Here is a 16,696-nt window from a genome sequence, read left to right as displayed (position 1 = left end):
AAACTGGCGATCGTTGATCAAATGGAAGGTTTCTAGATAGTTTAGCAGTTGGCGGTTAAATGATTTCGAGTAGAAGTAAGATTAATGAGGCGATAATTGAACGGAAGGTATTTGTCATCCTGTTTAGGACCTAGCTGGATAGGAGAAAATTTCCAAACAGAAGGAAAAGTACCTTTGGAGTAACTGGTTTGTTTTTCACGTAACTTAACTTGACACATACCTCTTTTGTACGTATGATTTCAATGATTGAATCCAAATCAATGTTTATCTTACTGTTCGATACCGTTCGATTCCCCCAGGCAAATGCCCCACAAAACCTCTATAAGGTAATAAACAGCTACCTTACAGACAGAAGTGTCTCAGTACGCACAAGGTTTCAGGAATTGACACGCCCTGTGACTAAAGGCTGCCCGCAGGGTTCAATCCTTGGCCCTTTCTTTTGGAACATTGTTCGGGACGAATTTCTGGCCTTGGATCTGGGCCCCGTGGAAAGCCGGGCCTTTGCAGATGGCATGATTTTCCTTGTAAAAGGTAACTCACGAGTGGTTGTAGAGCAAAGATCAAATGCCGCCCTCTTGCAGCTGCAGGAGTGGGCACAAATACACATGCTCAAAATATCGCCTGAAAAAACCAAACAAATACTTCTAAAAGGCAATTTGGACGTAAGAAGACGTCCACAAATCAAAATTAACACAACCACTATAAAAATGGTAACAGAACTAAAATATCTTGGAGTGGTCTTTGATTCAAAACTAACTTTTTACCCCCATTTGATCTACTTGGCGTAGAAAGTGAAAATTATGCAGGTAAGATTGCCAGGATCAGGCGAGCAGACTGGGGACTCAAAAGAAAGACCCTGGCAATCATATACCGTGCAATGTCCCTACCTGTTATCACCTATGGAGCCGGTGCGTGGTTCATCCGCTCGGCCATAGTAAGAAATAGTAATAAATTAGAATCGATACAAAGGACAATACTACTCACTATTACCAGAGCATGTCACACAGTAAGCACACCTGCACTACAGTTGATGGCCGGAACTCTCCCACTTTACCTGGAAGTAGCCAAAAGAGGCTTATATTATAGATTTAAAAAGGGCATACCCACAGAATTTCTGGGGATAGCCCTTGATACAACCGACACCTTTAATGATGAAAGAAAAAGAATAGCCACAAAGCTCCACGAGATATGGCAAACAAAGTGGGAGCAGGAAACCAGAGGTCTGGTCACCAAACGGTTTCTGCCACTGGTGTCAATGGGTAGCCCAAAGCCACCTAAGTGGTATGCCCCTGGACTTTTTACAACAGGTCACGGCTCTCTAAAGGCGAAACTAACCTCCTTAGGCCTGACCGATGACCCAAACTGCACCTGTGGCGAAAGTGAAGACTGGGCACACATTCTATATGAATGTATAATAAATGACATCCCCAGAACAGAGCTAATAGCACAGATTGGTCCCTTTCCCAGGGGTTCATCATAGAAGAGCGAAACTATAAAGCTTTTACATCTTTCACACAGAAAGTATTCGAAATGCGCAGAGCAATGCAAAGAACGGCAATTCAGCTCCCCAGCAATTAAACAATAATCAATAGTAAAATTGCCCAAGTTTCCCACCACGCCCAGACGATGACTTAAAAACTGTCAGGATAGCAGTATTCTGCACCCTGACAGAAACCTGACGTGATAAACATTCCCAGGACTACCCTGCCATGTGTAGCAACCTGTGGCCCCATGCCAAATAAGTAACCACTTAGGGAAGGGATCTCCCTTCCCTAAGTGGTTACTTATTTGGCATGGTATGAATGAATGAGATTGAAAGACAATGAAGAGGCTGGGAACCGAGTGAACTAGGAATTATGGTAAAAGGGAATAAATGGCAGTTTTTGGTGAAAGAAAGAGTGACCTAGCATGAGCGAAAGAGAGAGAGAGTGAAGGATGAGCGGAGGGGCAAATGTAATTTGCCGAAAGAATACAAAGTTAAAAATAACTTTATATATTCTGTACTAACAAACATTTACTGACCACATCAACACTATCACTGCATTCTCCCCTGGCCTGCAAAAAAAAAAAAAAAAAAAACCTTGCAGCTAGGCCTGCACCACAACTGAAGAATAACAGTAAGTTGAGGTGCCCAGAGAGTGCAGTGCAGAAAGTAAGAGTCGAATAAATGAGATGAGAGCTAGAAGAATGAATAAAAGTGTGAGCATATGAGAAAAAGAACACAAACCATAAATGCTACAGTTAAGTACACACTAACCCTGGTTTTAATTAGTATTTAAATTTACACTACACATCATTGCATCCCCTCCTGGTGTGTGAGAAAAAGATGAATGAGTTGAGTGAAAAAAAAAAAAATAAAATAAAAATATATATATAAAAAACTTGGAAAAAAATTATAAAATAAGAAAAAATTATTAAAAAAAAAAAAAGAATGCAAGTAGAGTGAGAATGCAGATTATGAATGAAGTAAATGTGTGTCTCTCTCCCACCTCCTCGCCTGGTGGGCTCCCCACTGCCAGCTAACATATCCCACCCCCGGAGCGGGATGGGCAGCTTAACCTTCATACCGGATTCGACACTCCTTGGACATGACACCGACGAAGACATTCTGTGGCTTTGCTGCCAACGCGCCATTGGCGATCTGAACTGGGTACTCTAACCTGGTTCCCTTTAAAACCCCATCCCCAGGCAGGGGAGGGAGGAGACGGATCTCTGTCTCCTCTCAATTGATGCACACCTAACTCACATTTGGCAGACAAGGTGGAATGAAACCACCAAAGGAGCCATAACCCACAAATTTCTTCCCCTTGTAACAAAAATGTACCCAAAAGCACCAGCATGGATATACCCGGGCCTCAACACTACCTACTTATTAACAGGCCACGGCCCGTTCATTGATAAACTAAACACAATGGGCATAATAGAAGACAGGAACTGTCCATGTGGAGAACCAGAGACTTGGAGTCACGTCATGCATGACTGCGACCACTATGAAGATATAAGAGCAAGACTTATTGTAAGAATTCAGTATAACCCAATTCACCAAGAGTCTCGACTATTGGACACTCAGGAAGAGTACACAGCACTAACTAACTTCGCAATACAATTATTCACAAGAAGGAAAACAATTATTTCAATGCAACCTGATCCTCGGGAGGACAATAACACCCAATAGATATATCAAAAACCAAATGTCATGGACGAAGTAAAAATAAAGGAGAGACACAGAAGAGTCAAAGCAAGAGCAAAAGAATAAAATCTCAGCATGAAGAATTAGACACGCCATTTGAAACTCAAGAGACCTGCGCAGGGCTACTCCTCCTGGGAGAGACCAAAGCAAGAATCCTGCGGCCAACCATCTCTGACTTGATACAAGCGCTTCACAACGAAGTTCCTGAAAATGATGAAAAATGGAATGATATCAGAACTAGAGTGCCATCTGGCTATCAAATCTCGCACCTGCGAGATTTCTTTAAAACCCTAATCCCTGGTGGGGGGAGAGACACACACGCTCCCTTCCCCCTCGCCAACCCTATTTCCCTCTGGTGAGGCATGGGCATGCCCACTGAAAAACGGGGGGTCACCTTCCCTATCGACCCCTCTGCTTCCTATTTCACCCCCCAGCCTTTTGTCTCCCCACCCAAATCTGTCATCTCACACAGCGATTAGCCCTACATCAAAATTCTAAGCACACCAAAATTCTTGCCCGACCCAATTAGGCTTTATCAAGACCTTCGGCGTAAAACCCCAAACAGTGCTCCTAAAGCAAAACCCCAAATACGCAATAAAACATCCTCGCGACTATTTATTTTTCTAATTTTTATTTCATTTATTTTGGTCCTAGCCACTGAAATCCCAGGAAAGTAAGTGGCGTGGCAGGACCTGCCACAGTGCTGTTTCAATCACTAGTAACACCCGGCTGGCCTCCTCGTGGCTGGTATTGGTAACGTCGGGCCCCACTAGGGGCCCGGCGGCTAACAGGCCGGATGAACAGTGGGCACAACATACTACATAGTACATATTCCACACGCTTTTAAATCTCTGGCTTGTCCGATACAGAGAACATACGCGGAGATGGGAGAAATCCCAGGAACTGTTTGACCCTCAACATACCTAATACCTAATCCCTCCCTGCCTACCGCCCCATACTTCGCCTGGTGGGGCTCGTCTCCACTGACCTCTTTGGGGATGCCTACTCTATCGTCCCTGTTCTTCTATCTGTTTTCCCCCAGTCTTCAGTCTCCCCCCCTCTCTCACTAAATCGACCGAGTGCACCCTTAACAATGCCACCAAATTCTAATCAACGTCTAAATTCCATCAGTTTCCTGTAAATCTCTAAGATAACTAATACTATCTTTTATCTAGCGTATAGCCTCACATGTCTAAATTTAATAACATCAAAATTTTGCCCGACCTATTTGGCCTTTCACACATCTCTTTAGCGTTCAACCCCAACCCCAACCAGCGATTTCCTAATAGCAATCCCATTAAGCATTAATGTCAAACGCATCATTTTTTTTTTAGGTCCTAGCCACTGAAATCCCAAAAAAATAGGTGGCAGGACCTGCCAGAGCAATTTGTTGTTATATTGGATAAACCCGGCTAGCCTCCACGTGGAAAAGGTATGGGCAACGTTGGGCTCCACTAGGGGCCTGGCGGCCAATAAGCCGGATAAACAATGGGCACAACATATGACACTGCACGGACACGGCCCACACACTTTCAAGTCTCTGGCTTGACAGTGTACTGTCCTCGATACAGCGAAACACATGCGCAGATGGGAGAAATCCTAGGTGCCGTCTGACACGAACAAAAAAAGAAAAAAAAAAAAAAAAAAGAAAAGAATGTTGGATTCCTTGGATAGCAAGGTTTTTCTCCAGCAAACAGGCAAATCGAACAGAGAACACACGCAATTTACAGATAAATGTATGTGTAGATGTAATCATTTACAGGGGACCCTATATATCATAATTTGTTCGATTCCTTATTATTGTTATCAACTGTGTTCATTATTCTGCTCTCACACATACTTTTCACGGTTACCTGTTGTGTATCTTGTTATTAATAAAAATAAGAAAGTGAAAAAAGGCGGCAAAGAACTGCACTAAGTTCAGGAGCACAGGTATTGAGAACAAGTGGAGAAATCCCATCGGGACATGGAGCTTTCTTAGCATCAAGATTCGTCAAAATCCTTCTGACATCCTTTTGACGGAAGGCCACAGTAGACATTGCATGCAGTGTGTTGGGAAACGTGGGAGGTGTTTTACCAAGATCATTAATACATGAGCTGGAAGAAAAATGGGATGCTAGCAGGTCAGCTTTATCCTTGGCTGAAGTGACAACAGAACCATCTGGTTTGGACAGAGGTGGGAGCAGAGATGGGCAAAAGTTGCGGCCAATAGCTTTGGCAAGAGACCAGAATGCTCGGCTACCATTAGGGCAAGAAACAAGTTTTCTACTCTTGGCCTGTTCAAATTCTAGTTTGGACTGATTAATAACTGCATTACAATTGTTGCGAGCTTGACAACAATTGTAATGCAGTTATTTTTGGTGTAGCTTTGGTGTAGGCAGAAAATGAAACTGAAGAATTAGAAAGAAGCCAATTACGATAAGCAACATTCTTCTCTTTAACAGCTTTAGCACATTTATTGGAAAACCAGGATTTTCCAATGCTAAACCTGTTCAAGAGAAGGATAAAGGATTCCATTCCTTTATCCATGTGGGATAAAGGATTCCATTCCTGCAAGAATAATTTCACTGACATGATCTGAGCAAACGTTGACATCAGAAGTTTTGAAACAGTAATCAGACCAAGGAAAAGAAGAAAAGAAGTCTCGCAGGTCATCTCATTTTGCATTCTTGTAATGCCAAACATGAATTTTTTGAGAGACAGAGAGAAAGGCTCCATTGGAGAAGAGACCATCACCAAATTGTGAACTGAAGTACCTAAAGTACCAGTTACCTCAACCGTGTACTTGGAAGGGTTGGTATTAAACATCAAGCGTGTTGGCTGTATTAGTATTAGTAATGGCAGCATGGTGCAAGAAAGCCTATGGCTGATGCTGCATCAGCCAAAAAAAAAAAAAAAAAAAAACTGAACAAAACAATGATAAAAAAACTAAAATAATTAATTAAAAAAAAGGAAATTAAACGTATCATCCTATGTGCTTCCCTTACCCGAAGGTACTATCCAGATGACCTTTGAATTCCACCAAACTGTCGGCCTCTACCACCCATGAAGGCAACTTATTCCAGTAATTTATAACTCGCTGGCTAAAATAAAACTTCCTGCAGTCCAATCTAAACATTTCCCCCCGTAATTTGAATTTATGTCCCCTAGCTCTAGCATCATTTATAATCTTGAAAATTTCCTCCTCATTCATTAACTGAAGCCTCTCAGAGCCTTAAACACCTCAATCAAATCTCCTCTAAGGTGTCTTGTTTCCAAACTCTGCAACCCACATGTTCGAAGTCTTTCTTCATAAGGACGCCCTTTTGCCGATCTCACCAGGCGAGTTACCCTTCTTTGCACCCTTTCAAGAAGCTCGATGTCTTTCTTTCTTTCTTTAGGTGCGGTCTCCATACTTGAACACAGTATTCCAAGTGTGGTCTAACATAAGCCTTATATAATGGGATTATCACGTCTCTATCTCTACTTGCAAAACTTCCATAGATCATCGATAGGACACCATGGGCCTTCCTTGCAACCTGTTTACAATGCTCAGAGAATTTCATGTCTGACCATATCGTAACACCCAAGTCCCTTTCCTCCAGTACTGGGTTTAGTTGAACTCCACAAAGTGAATAAGTTATTTTGGGATTACTGTTTCCGAGGTGTAATACCTTACACTTTGTTCGATTAAGCACAGCTGCTATTTTTCTGACTATTCTTGAAGTCTATCTAGGTCTCTCTGAAGAAGCTCAGCTTGACAGTGGTCATTAACTACTCTACCAATTTTAACATCATCTGCAAATTTAGACATCACGCCCTCTATCCCTTCATCAATGTCGTTTATGAAAATTAAAAACAACAGTGGTCCTAATACTGATCCATGGGGAACCCCACTTCTTACATCAATCCAATCTGAGGAATAGCCATTTATCACAACCCTCTGCCTCCTGCCCTGAAGCCATCATTCTATCCATCTAAGGATTTTCCCAGTGATTCCAACCTGTTCCAGCTTATAAAGCAACCGCTCATGTGGGACTGAGTCAAAAGCTTTGCTGAAATCTAAATAAACAATGTCGAAATTATTCCCTAAATCCAGCTCGTGAGTGACCCTTTCGAAATAGCGAACCAGATTTGTTAAACATGATTTTCCCTTTACAAAACCATGCTGAGTATCCTTGAGAATTTCAATTCGATCCAAATGATCCTGAATTCCACCCTTGATCATTGCCTCCATGATTTTCCCTACTACTGAAGTCAGACTGACAGGTCGATAATTTCCAACTTCACTTTTAGAGCCACCCTTATATATAGGAGATACATTTGCACTTTTCCAATCCAAGGGAATCTCCCCAGAGTCTAGTGATGCTCGCATAATTAGCCTCAATGTTTCAATGCACTCACTTGCTGCCTCCCTTAAGATTATAGGGTATATTCCATCACCTCCAGGAGCCTAACTGGCCTGTAGGCTCGAAAGTTTTTTCATTAAATAATCTTGCGAAAATTCAATATCATTAATTACATATTTTTCAACTTCGCTCCCACAATTTGCCATTGCCACAAAAGGCTTTTCATTTCTAAATATCGATGCAAAATAACTGTTGAGTTCATCTGCAACGGCAATTGGCGTATTTATTACTATCCCCTTTCCCTTACGTAAAGGTCCGATCTGGTTGTTTGTCCTGCTCTTCTTGGCATTTATTAACATTAACATTAACATTAGTAGAGGCATGTGATGCAAGAAAGCAAGCTTATGTAGCATCAGCCAAAAAAAAAAAAAAAAAAAAAAAAAAAAATTCACACATCCATTCCCTCTAAACATTTGTGAAGTTCCTCCTTGAATTTATTTAAGCTATCAACTTCCACAACGACAGATGGAAGTTTGTTCCAGCAATCAACTACCGCTGACTAAAGGCAAATTTCCGCACATCTATTCTACAAATGTCTTTCCTCAATTTGAATTTATGCCCCTCAGGTTCCTAATCTGAGCAAGAGGAAGAATCCCATCACAACTGAGCCTACTCAACCCATTCAAGGCCTAACCCACCTCAATCAGATCACCTCGCAGGTGCCTAGTCTCCAGACGCTGCAATTTGCAGAACTTAAACCTTTCCTGGTAAGAGCACTCCTTTTTTCCCCTCACCAATCCCGCCGACCCCCCACCCGTTCCAACAACTCCACATCCCTCCCAAAATGAGGCATCCAGACCTGTATACAGAATTCTAGGTGTGAGCCCGACCACTGCCTTGTACAACGGGACAATCACCTCCTCTTCCCTACCAGCAAAACTCCTGTATATCACTGACAATACCACATAACCCGCTCTGGCAGCCTGTCTGCACCGATCAGAAAATCCCATATCCGACCGCACAACCACTCCCAGGTCCCTTTCACCTTCCAACACTCCAAGTATAGCACCACACAGTTGGTACGTTACTCCGGGATTACCTCTACCCACACGCAGCACCTTGCACTTGTCAACGCCAAACTTCAGCCGCCACCTCTCAGCCCATCTGCCCAACCTTTCTAGATCCTGTTGCAATAGCACACTGCCATTAACAAACCTGCCAACCCTCCCGTCATCTGCAAAATCCGACATTAAGCCTGATATACCTTCATCAATATCACCGACAAACATACAAAACAACAGCGGGCCCAACACCGATCCATGGGGGACTCCACCAACAACACCAGTCCATGAAGACCAGTGTCCATTGATTACCACTCTCTGTCTTCCACTCACCCACCCCTTTATCCATTGTTGCAACTTGCCCTACAATATACAATACACACACAGACAATATACACGGAGCAATACTGTCTTAGTCGCTGATGCTTCTAAAACCCTACTACCCTAGCAACCAAATGTGAAGGTGTTGGATACTTTTAGTAGATTAGTGTATATCTCTGTATAGGTAAAAATAAAAGGTGTGAATTCCTAAAGACGTTCAATGAGTTAAAACATTAATCTGCTGTTCATGAGTTATTTTGCTTGTTTGTTTTTTAAATTATTATTATTATATTTCATTTTATGTATTTATTTTAATTTATTTTGCATTTCCTGCTAGTACAGGAAATAATTTTCCAGTCGATATTTCTAAGAGAACAGAACTGCATGTGTCAAAGATCTTAAAGAGTTATAGCATATTTATATCAATTTATTTCTAGATATTTATATTTAGGTATATATATATTAATTTATAAAAATTTTAAAAAATAAAAAACTGGGCTAAATAGGACAGAAATATGCTGTTAAATTTGGCTAGTGTTTTCCAAATTCTTGATGTAATATCATTTCAACATGTATTTATATGAAAAACACGATTTAAAATTAAATATCAACACAAAATATTACATCTGAAAACTGCGCCCTCTAACTCCAGTACAAAGATTTTAAAAATTAAATATTAATCCAAAATATTAGAGCAGGAAAGTGCGCCCTCTAACTCCATATACTAATTATAGAAATTTTTTCACAACTTACGTGCGTGTTAGTAACGTTAAAGACTAAAGTAAAATTGTAAGTATACAGACGTTATTTCTACATATTTATATTTAGATATATATTTATTCATTTATATAGAAATCTGGCCCAAATAGGGCCGAAATATGCTGTTAAATTTGACTAGAGTTCTCCATCGTGGACAGCATTATCGTTTCAATACATATTTATGTGATAATTAAATATTAACACAAAATATTACAGGAGAAAATTGCGCCCTCTAACTCCAGTACAAATATTGAATTAGGAAATTATAATAATTATAGAAATTTGTTCGCAATTTACGTGTAAGTGACTTTAAAGATTATGGGAAAATTGTAAGTACACAGACAACCAGGCCAGATCTCCTACGTGCAAAAGATTCTGGTCTTTGCAGTTTCTTACTATTAGATTGTTTTTGCTGTTTCTTTTTTAATAAGCTAGTACGTCTTGTCATTGAAAGAACACGGACATAGAAGTGGTTTCAAATTGACAAAACATTACGCTTCTATCTCCAGCTCAAAACCTCTAGGGTCGATTAGATTGGACTGATATCTGAACAGACCGATAATCATCGCTTATTAAAGCTAATTGGTGCTCTTCTTTCTGTCAGTGGATGCCCGGAGTTTCTTGAAGTTTTCGTTGTTATTATCTGAATTTTATGGGCCCAACCATTTGTAATTGGCTGGTTGGATGTTTTGTGACTGAACATTTTATGCCACTCATGCATTCCCATAACCGGAAAACCAAGAAAAAAAATGAGAGAAACGCATTTTGTTTCCTTCAAACTGGCGCCATGAGAGTAAATGTCAAATGACCTTCTCTCCCACTCGTTCTATTTACGAAAAGGTAAGTAGGAAAAATATTCAGGTAAGTAACCAGACAGGTTAATGACAACGAGCATGAACCACGAATTAAAATAAATACCTCGAACTCGTTCCTATCAATCACCTATTGGACCGGAAAGGTACTCAAGACGACAGTGGTCATCAATTTGTTGATCTTTGGATAAATTCTCAACCCTAATTTATCTTTGTCATAAGTTTTTCTCCCCTTATAGCTTCTATCATCAAGCAATGTCAACTACCCACCAACGCATGTTTCTGTAGGTTAAATTTTAATGTCGTTCGAAAATTAAATTGCTATTAGCAGGAGTCTAAAAATATAATCTTAACTGAGCCGTACGATTAAGGTCGTATAGTGGAAATATTGTTCTACAGGGAACGATGTAACCCAACAACCCGTTAGTCTGCAATTACGACGTGTTTACCTTCCACTTTTGGGTCAGAATAGAGGAAAAATGTGTTTGTTCTCTAAACAGTAGCTTCGGTGATATAAGCAATATTTATTAATACTAGCTTGATGTTTACTTTAACTTAATTTTTCACAATAGTTGTCATCTTCCATGATGAAATTTTACGCTTTTTATCATCTTGTTCGTCGGTATAATATTTCAATTCATATGTTTTCAGTCCACTAGGAAATGCTTTAAGCAGCTTCGAAGGTTGTAGATATAAAGGGACGTCCAAAGGAGGTGGGACCAGTCTTTCTTATTTATTTTAAGCTGCTGGTTGGTTGGTTGTTATGGAGTTTTAGAAGCATCGGCAACTAAAACCATATTGCTCCATGTAAATTGCGTCTCTAAATTGTGTTCTGTGGTCGATTTTCTGTTTGCTGGGCGAAAAACCCCAGTTTCCGGGAGAAAAAAGACTAACTCAGCCACGTTGTGAAAAGGGATTTTAAAAATCCTTCACGTCATCGAGGGAACTCGAACTCAGGTCGTAGCCACCCGATGTGGGGAGAACAGCGATATCCTACCAACTGTGCTACCCACGAGGGCATTTTAAGCCGCCTAATTGTACTTTTGGTCAATTCAACTGATTAAATAAAACTATTTAATCAGATGATTTGTACCCTGTTTTTTTTTTTTTTTGTTTCCACATTTCCATATTGCTCTTTATATGTTCTATCTGCAAAATACATGTGCTCTATGATCGATTTCCCTGTTTGCTGGACGAAAAATCCTGGCCTGAGATCAATTAACTCAGCGACGTTGTGAAAAAGTCCCATAAAAATTCCTCACGTCATCGATGGGATTCAAACCCCGGCCTTTCCCCACCCGGTGTGGGGAAGTCTGACGTAGCCGAGTGGTCAAGAGCGTGAATTCAGTAGCATGCACTCATTGAGTGGACCAGAGTTCAAGCCCTTGACTGCTAAATACGATTAACATTTGTATTGATGATTTATTCTAAACTCCACTCCATATCATCTGTCCATCCTCCCTAATAACATGTCTAATTCTTTCTTAAATTTAAACTATCCACTTCCACAACGCCAAACGATATTTTGTTCCAATAATCAGTTACTCCCTGACTGAAAGCAAATTTTCAAATATCTGTCCTGCAGCTATCCTTTCTCAATTTATGTTCATAACTCCTATGTGTGTTGTGCGAGAAAGAGTAAGGATGCTATCAGCGTTAATTTACCCAATCCATTTAAAGCCGTAAACACTAGAGTCAAGTCTCCTCGCAAGTGCCTAGTCTCCAGACGCTTCAGTTTGTAAAACTCAAGACTTTCTTGGTAATACTACCCTTTCCTTCGTTTATCAATGGCGTTGCCCTTCCCTGCATCCATTCCAGCAACTCTACATCCTTCCTAAAGATGCGGCCTAACCATTGCCTTATACAATGGGACAATCACCTCTTTGACCATCTGCCAAAATTCCTGTATATCAGTGAAAAAACCACATTAACTGCCTTAGCAGCATGTCTGCACTGCTCAAAAAATCATAGATTGTATAATTACCCCTAGATTTCCTTCGTTCTTCACCACCCAACTAGTATGTTATTTTGGTATTACTGCTGTCCATATGTAGTACAGTACCTTGCATTTAGCAAAGTTAAACCACAATTGTCACTGTTCAGCCCACCTGCCTAATTTAAGGAAATAATGGAGAAATAAGATGTAAGCATCATTTCAGGTTTTCCTACTTAGCTAATAAAGTATGGTAATTATTATTAGTATTAGAATGACTAAGTGATGGAAGGAAGCAGATTTTTTCCACATCTGCCGCAAAAAAATAATATGTAAAATCATCAATCATTCATACTTTCACCATCTCCAAAAAGTAACCATCCAACTAAGACTTAAATTTTACTAAACTCTACGTCTCGGTCACTTGGCAGTTAATTTATTTCACTGTTCTACAGTATGCTGCTGGAACGTAAACTTAATGGGAACTATCCTTCTATTACTCCCTCAGATTTTATATTTGTATCCCCTGGTTCTCAAATTTCCTGCCAGGGAGTTATACTTCCTCACACACTTTACTAATCTTCCTCAAGAACTTGTACGTCCAATCAGAGTAGTAGCTCTTGTCGGTAATACAGTGGGTTCGCAGTCCGTTAGATCACTCCTTTTCCCCATTCTTGCTACGGTTTGCACGCTTAACTGATACTAGAAAGGTTGTTCTGCTGCATTTATATCCAGAACTGTGGTCATGTGACTTGCAACGTTGTGGGACAAACCATTTGTGTGCACAGCATGGGGTGTACCTAATAAAGTGGCAGCACAGTGTATAGCCTTAGTTTCTGATGCTTCTAAAACTCTATTACAACAACAACATTCTCAAGTTAAGTTTAATTTAATTTTGAATTAATTAGGTTAAGTCAAGTAAAGTTATGTGAATTGAGTTATATTACGTCCTATATGTAAAAAAGAAAGTGTGTGCAGCTAATCAGGATGGTCTGTTGCAGGATCATCTTCACTCCGTGGCTGAGTTAGTCGGTCTGAGGCGTAGATAGCAAGGTGGTTTCTCCCCCGCCCCAGAAACCGGGGTTTTTTCGTCCAGCAAACATGCAGAGAACACACGCAATTTACAGAAAAAATAAATATGGTTAGATGTAATCATTTACAGGGGACCCTAATATCATAATTTGTTGCAGGATCATCATTTCCATTTGTTGGATGTTCATTTGCACTTAAGTTTGGGTGGTCATCCTGTTTCTATTGGTTTAATCTGGCAATCTCATGTCCAAAGACTAAGAACTATTTGTATTTTTCTTTGTCCATCAGTAATTGGTTTTCATCACCTGTTGGAATGGGTCCAATTATTGCAATATGTTGGTTCCTGTTATCATAATTTGTGCAGTTATATAGTATGTGCCCCCACGTTTCGTCCTCGCAGCAGGGGTATCTTGGGTTCTCCACTAGTCCCAGGGTATTTAAATTTTTGTTAAAGGGACCGTGTTTTGTAATCATATATCTCATTGTTAGTCCTGGAACAAACAATGGGTGTTTCTTCAGTATTCTATGCCCACTTGAGGTATGAACCTATAGGTTGGTGTGTTGCTATCTTTGCTGCCTATTCCATTCAGGGTTATCAATACAAATTCTTCTCAGCTTTTGTCATTAGTCAAGTTTTTGGTTATTGATAAGAATGTGGTGGGGATCTGTTTCTTTAAGCAGTATATGAGACCTATACAGGGTGTTTCAGCCAAACGCCCCAGAACCCCCAAGAGGGGCAGGGCACACCCCGACAACCCGAAACCACACAGTATTTATTTATATATATATATATATATGTATTTATTCATATTTATATATGTGAAGAATTCCTTATCCCCCCTCTTTGCTCTGTTTGCTTGTGATTTCTCATAAACTGCCTTTGCCTGTCGAACCTTTTCTGTGGCTCTGTTACAGATCGTCTTTTAGCTGTTATAGGCTTCAGTACTTTTTATTGCTCTGTAACCTTTCCATGCCACCTTTGCCGACAAGTTGGGTCGGTATGGTTAGGATTGTCCGGTATTCTTGTAGGCAAATGAACAATTTGTGCAAGGTCATTAGTAATTGCAAAAGCCTCAACATTCCAGACATATCATTTACTTAAATGAGATATAATTTAAGAAATGAAGCGAACCCGAAGGTTCCGCTTTTTAGAAAAGCCATAGGCCAGAAAAATATAAAATACAGAGGCGCAAAACCCGGAATAATCTTCCTGAAAACAACAAAAATGCCATTTCACTAAACAAGTTCAAGAAGCTCCTGACTGAACACATCACCAGGGAGGCCTGATCTAAATCACCTTCCACTCAACTCCTGAACTTTCCACAATGCATACCAGTTTGGAAATTGTGTAAACAAGTGAAGGAATAGCTGTCAAATAGCTCGTAAAACTCTAGGGTCTAGATTTTTAGGCAATTATTTTCATACTTGTTATTGTAAAAGTACTCGCAATGTAATTATAAGTACTCTTGTTAACCACGTGACATATGTGGTTGATTTTTGAAGTCTCTGTAATGGAATGTAGAAACATGTCCGATTTATTTATGAGTTTATCTGTTAAATGATTCCTGTGTAATTTCAGGTCTGGTTTTATTGTTATCTTTTTCAAAGGGAACATTCCCTAAAAAACCTCTGGCTTATGTGTTCTTCCTCCCTCCCTTCTTGCTGTTATCTCCCAACAAGTGTAACACAAAATAGCGATAAATAAATTATCAAATTATCTCGACCAGCTGGGTCGGTGTGACTAGAAAATGGAAGCCAGCTGGAGTTGCCAACATTAAAATCACCAAGGAAGATTACCTCACTGTTAGGGAAGTTGGACTGGAGAAAGCCAAGTTGCAAAGAGAGGAAGCCAAAGAGCTCCAAGTGATTAGTGGAGTTGTAATGAATTGGAATTTGACAGAATGAGGTGGAGAGATTTTAAGCCAGAGAAGATCAAAGAGAGGAGATTCCAAATTGCCAAGTCTCTGACAGGGAATATCAGAACGGACATATGCACAAGTACCACCTTTGAGGCGAAAGGAATCATACAGCGAATAATTGGGCATCTGAGATGAGCAGTAGTTGAGTCAAACGATAAGGTATAAGGTATAAGGTATGTTCGTGTCAGACGGCACCTGGGATTTCTCCCATCTCCGCGTGTGTTTCGCTGTATCGAGGACAGTACACTGTCAAGCCAGAGACTTGAAAGTGTGTGGGTCGTGTCTGTGCAGTGTGATATGTTGTGCCCATTGTTTATCCGGCTTATTGGCCGCCAGGCCCCTAGTGGGGCCCGACGTTGCCCATACCCTGCCACGTGGAGGCTAGCCGGGTGTATCCAGTATCACAAAATTTGCTCTGGCAGGTCCTGCCACCTAGTTTCCTGGGATTTCAGTGGCTAGGGCCTATTTAAAAAAATAAATAAATAAATAAATAAATAAATACATAAATAAATAAAATAAAATAAAAGTTTATGCATTTGACATTAATGCTTAATGGGATTGCTGTTAGGAAATCGCTGGTTAGGGTTGAACACTAACGTCAAACGATAACTGAGATTCTCTCAGAAAAAGTACTCCCTGAAAGGAATCATACAGCGAATAGCTTGGGCAACCGAGATGAGCAGTAGTTGCTCAACCGATAACTGGAACCTGGACCACTTTCATCCAAGAAACCAGTAAATCCAATTGTTCCTGGCATATAAAATTATGAGAGATGAAACCTGTTCTACTGACATGTACACTGTCACTACCGACTCCAGAGAGTCACTGACCTGGCAAGACTCAGCCACTAATATATTGGATAAACTATTTAGAAGGCCCACCTGGATTTCCCAATTCCGTTGGACAACGAATCCCGTACAGTCGGCGTCGCAGGCCTCGCGCCACTCTTTCGCGTCCTCTGCGGGCGATTGGGCTGCCTCCGCATCCTAGACGGGTCGGGCGCCTTCTTCGATCGGTCCATCGCGTGCATGTTCCTCTTCGGGAGGGACTCGGCGACCTTCTTCCTTGGCGGCTTCTTCTTCGCCCTCGTGGGTTTCACCTTCGCGGGCGTTCTCGCCGTCAGTTCCACCGATGGGTCGATTGCAGCACCTGCGGAAAAAGAAAGTGACATCCATAAAAGAGGAAGAAAACAACGGGAAGTGGGGGGGGGGGGGGTGGAGGAAATTATTATTATTATTTTTCAGTTTATGAAGCTGAATTTCACCCCTCCCCACCAGGTGGGCTAGAAGGATGTACATCGAATTTTAAGTGAAAATTAGATACATTGTAAGAGGAGAACAT

General features: G+C 40.7%; 1 protein-coding gene across 1 annotated transcript in view; it reads right to left on the bottom strand.

The window, feature by feature from the left end:
• Positions 1-16,696, bottom strand: part of LOC150077636 (uncharacterized) — a 179,192-nt gene that overhangs the window by 48,906 nt on the left and 113,590 nt on the right. The window contains exon 6 of the mRNA XM_090385179.1: positions 16,237-16,504. Within this exon, the coding sequence (XP_090241305.1) occupies positions 16,237-16,504 (268 nt within the window). The remainder of the gene's footprint in view (positions 1-16,236; positions 16,505-16,696) is intronic.

This window comes from Mastigoproctus giganteus, chromosome 11, assembly GCF_048544385.1.
Source record: "Mastigoproctus giganteus isolate SK-2022 chromosome 11, ASM4854438v1, whole genome shotgun sequence".
NCBI classification, from domain to species: Eukaryota; Metazoa; Arthropoda; class Arachnida; order Uropygi; family Thelyphonidae; genus Mastigoproctus; species Mastigoproctus giganteus.
The sequence above is the reverse complement of the archived record's forward strand: the minus strand, read 5'-3'. Positions and strand labels throughout refer to the sequence as shown.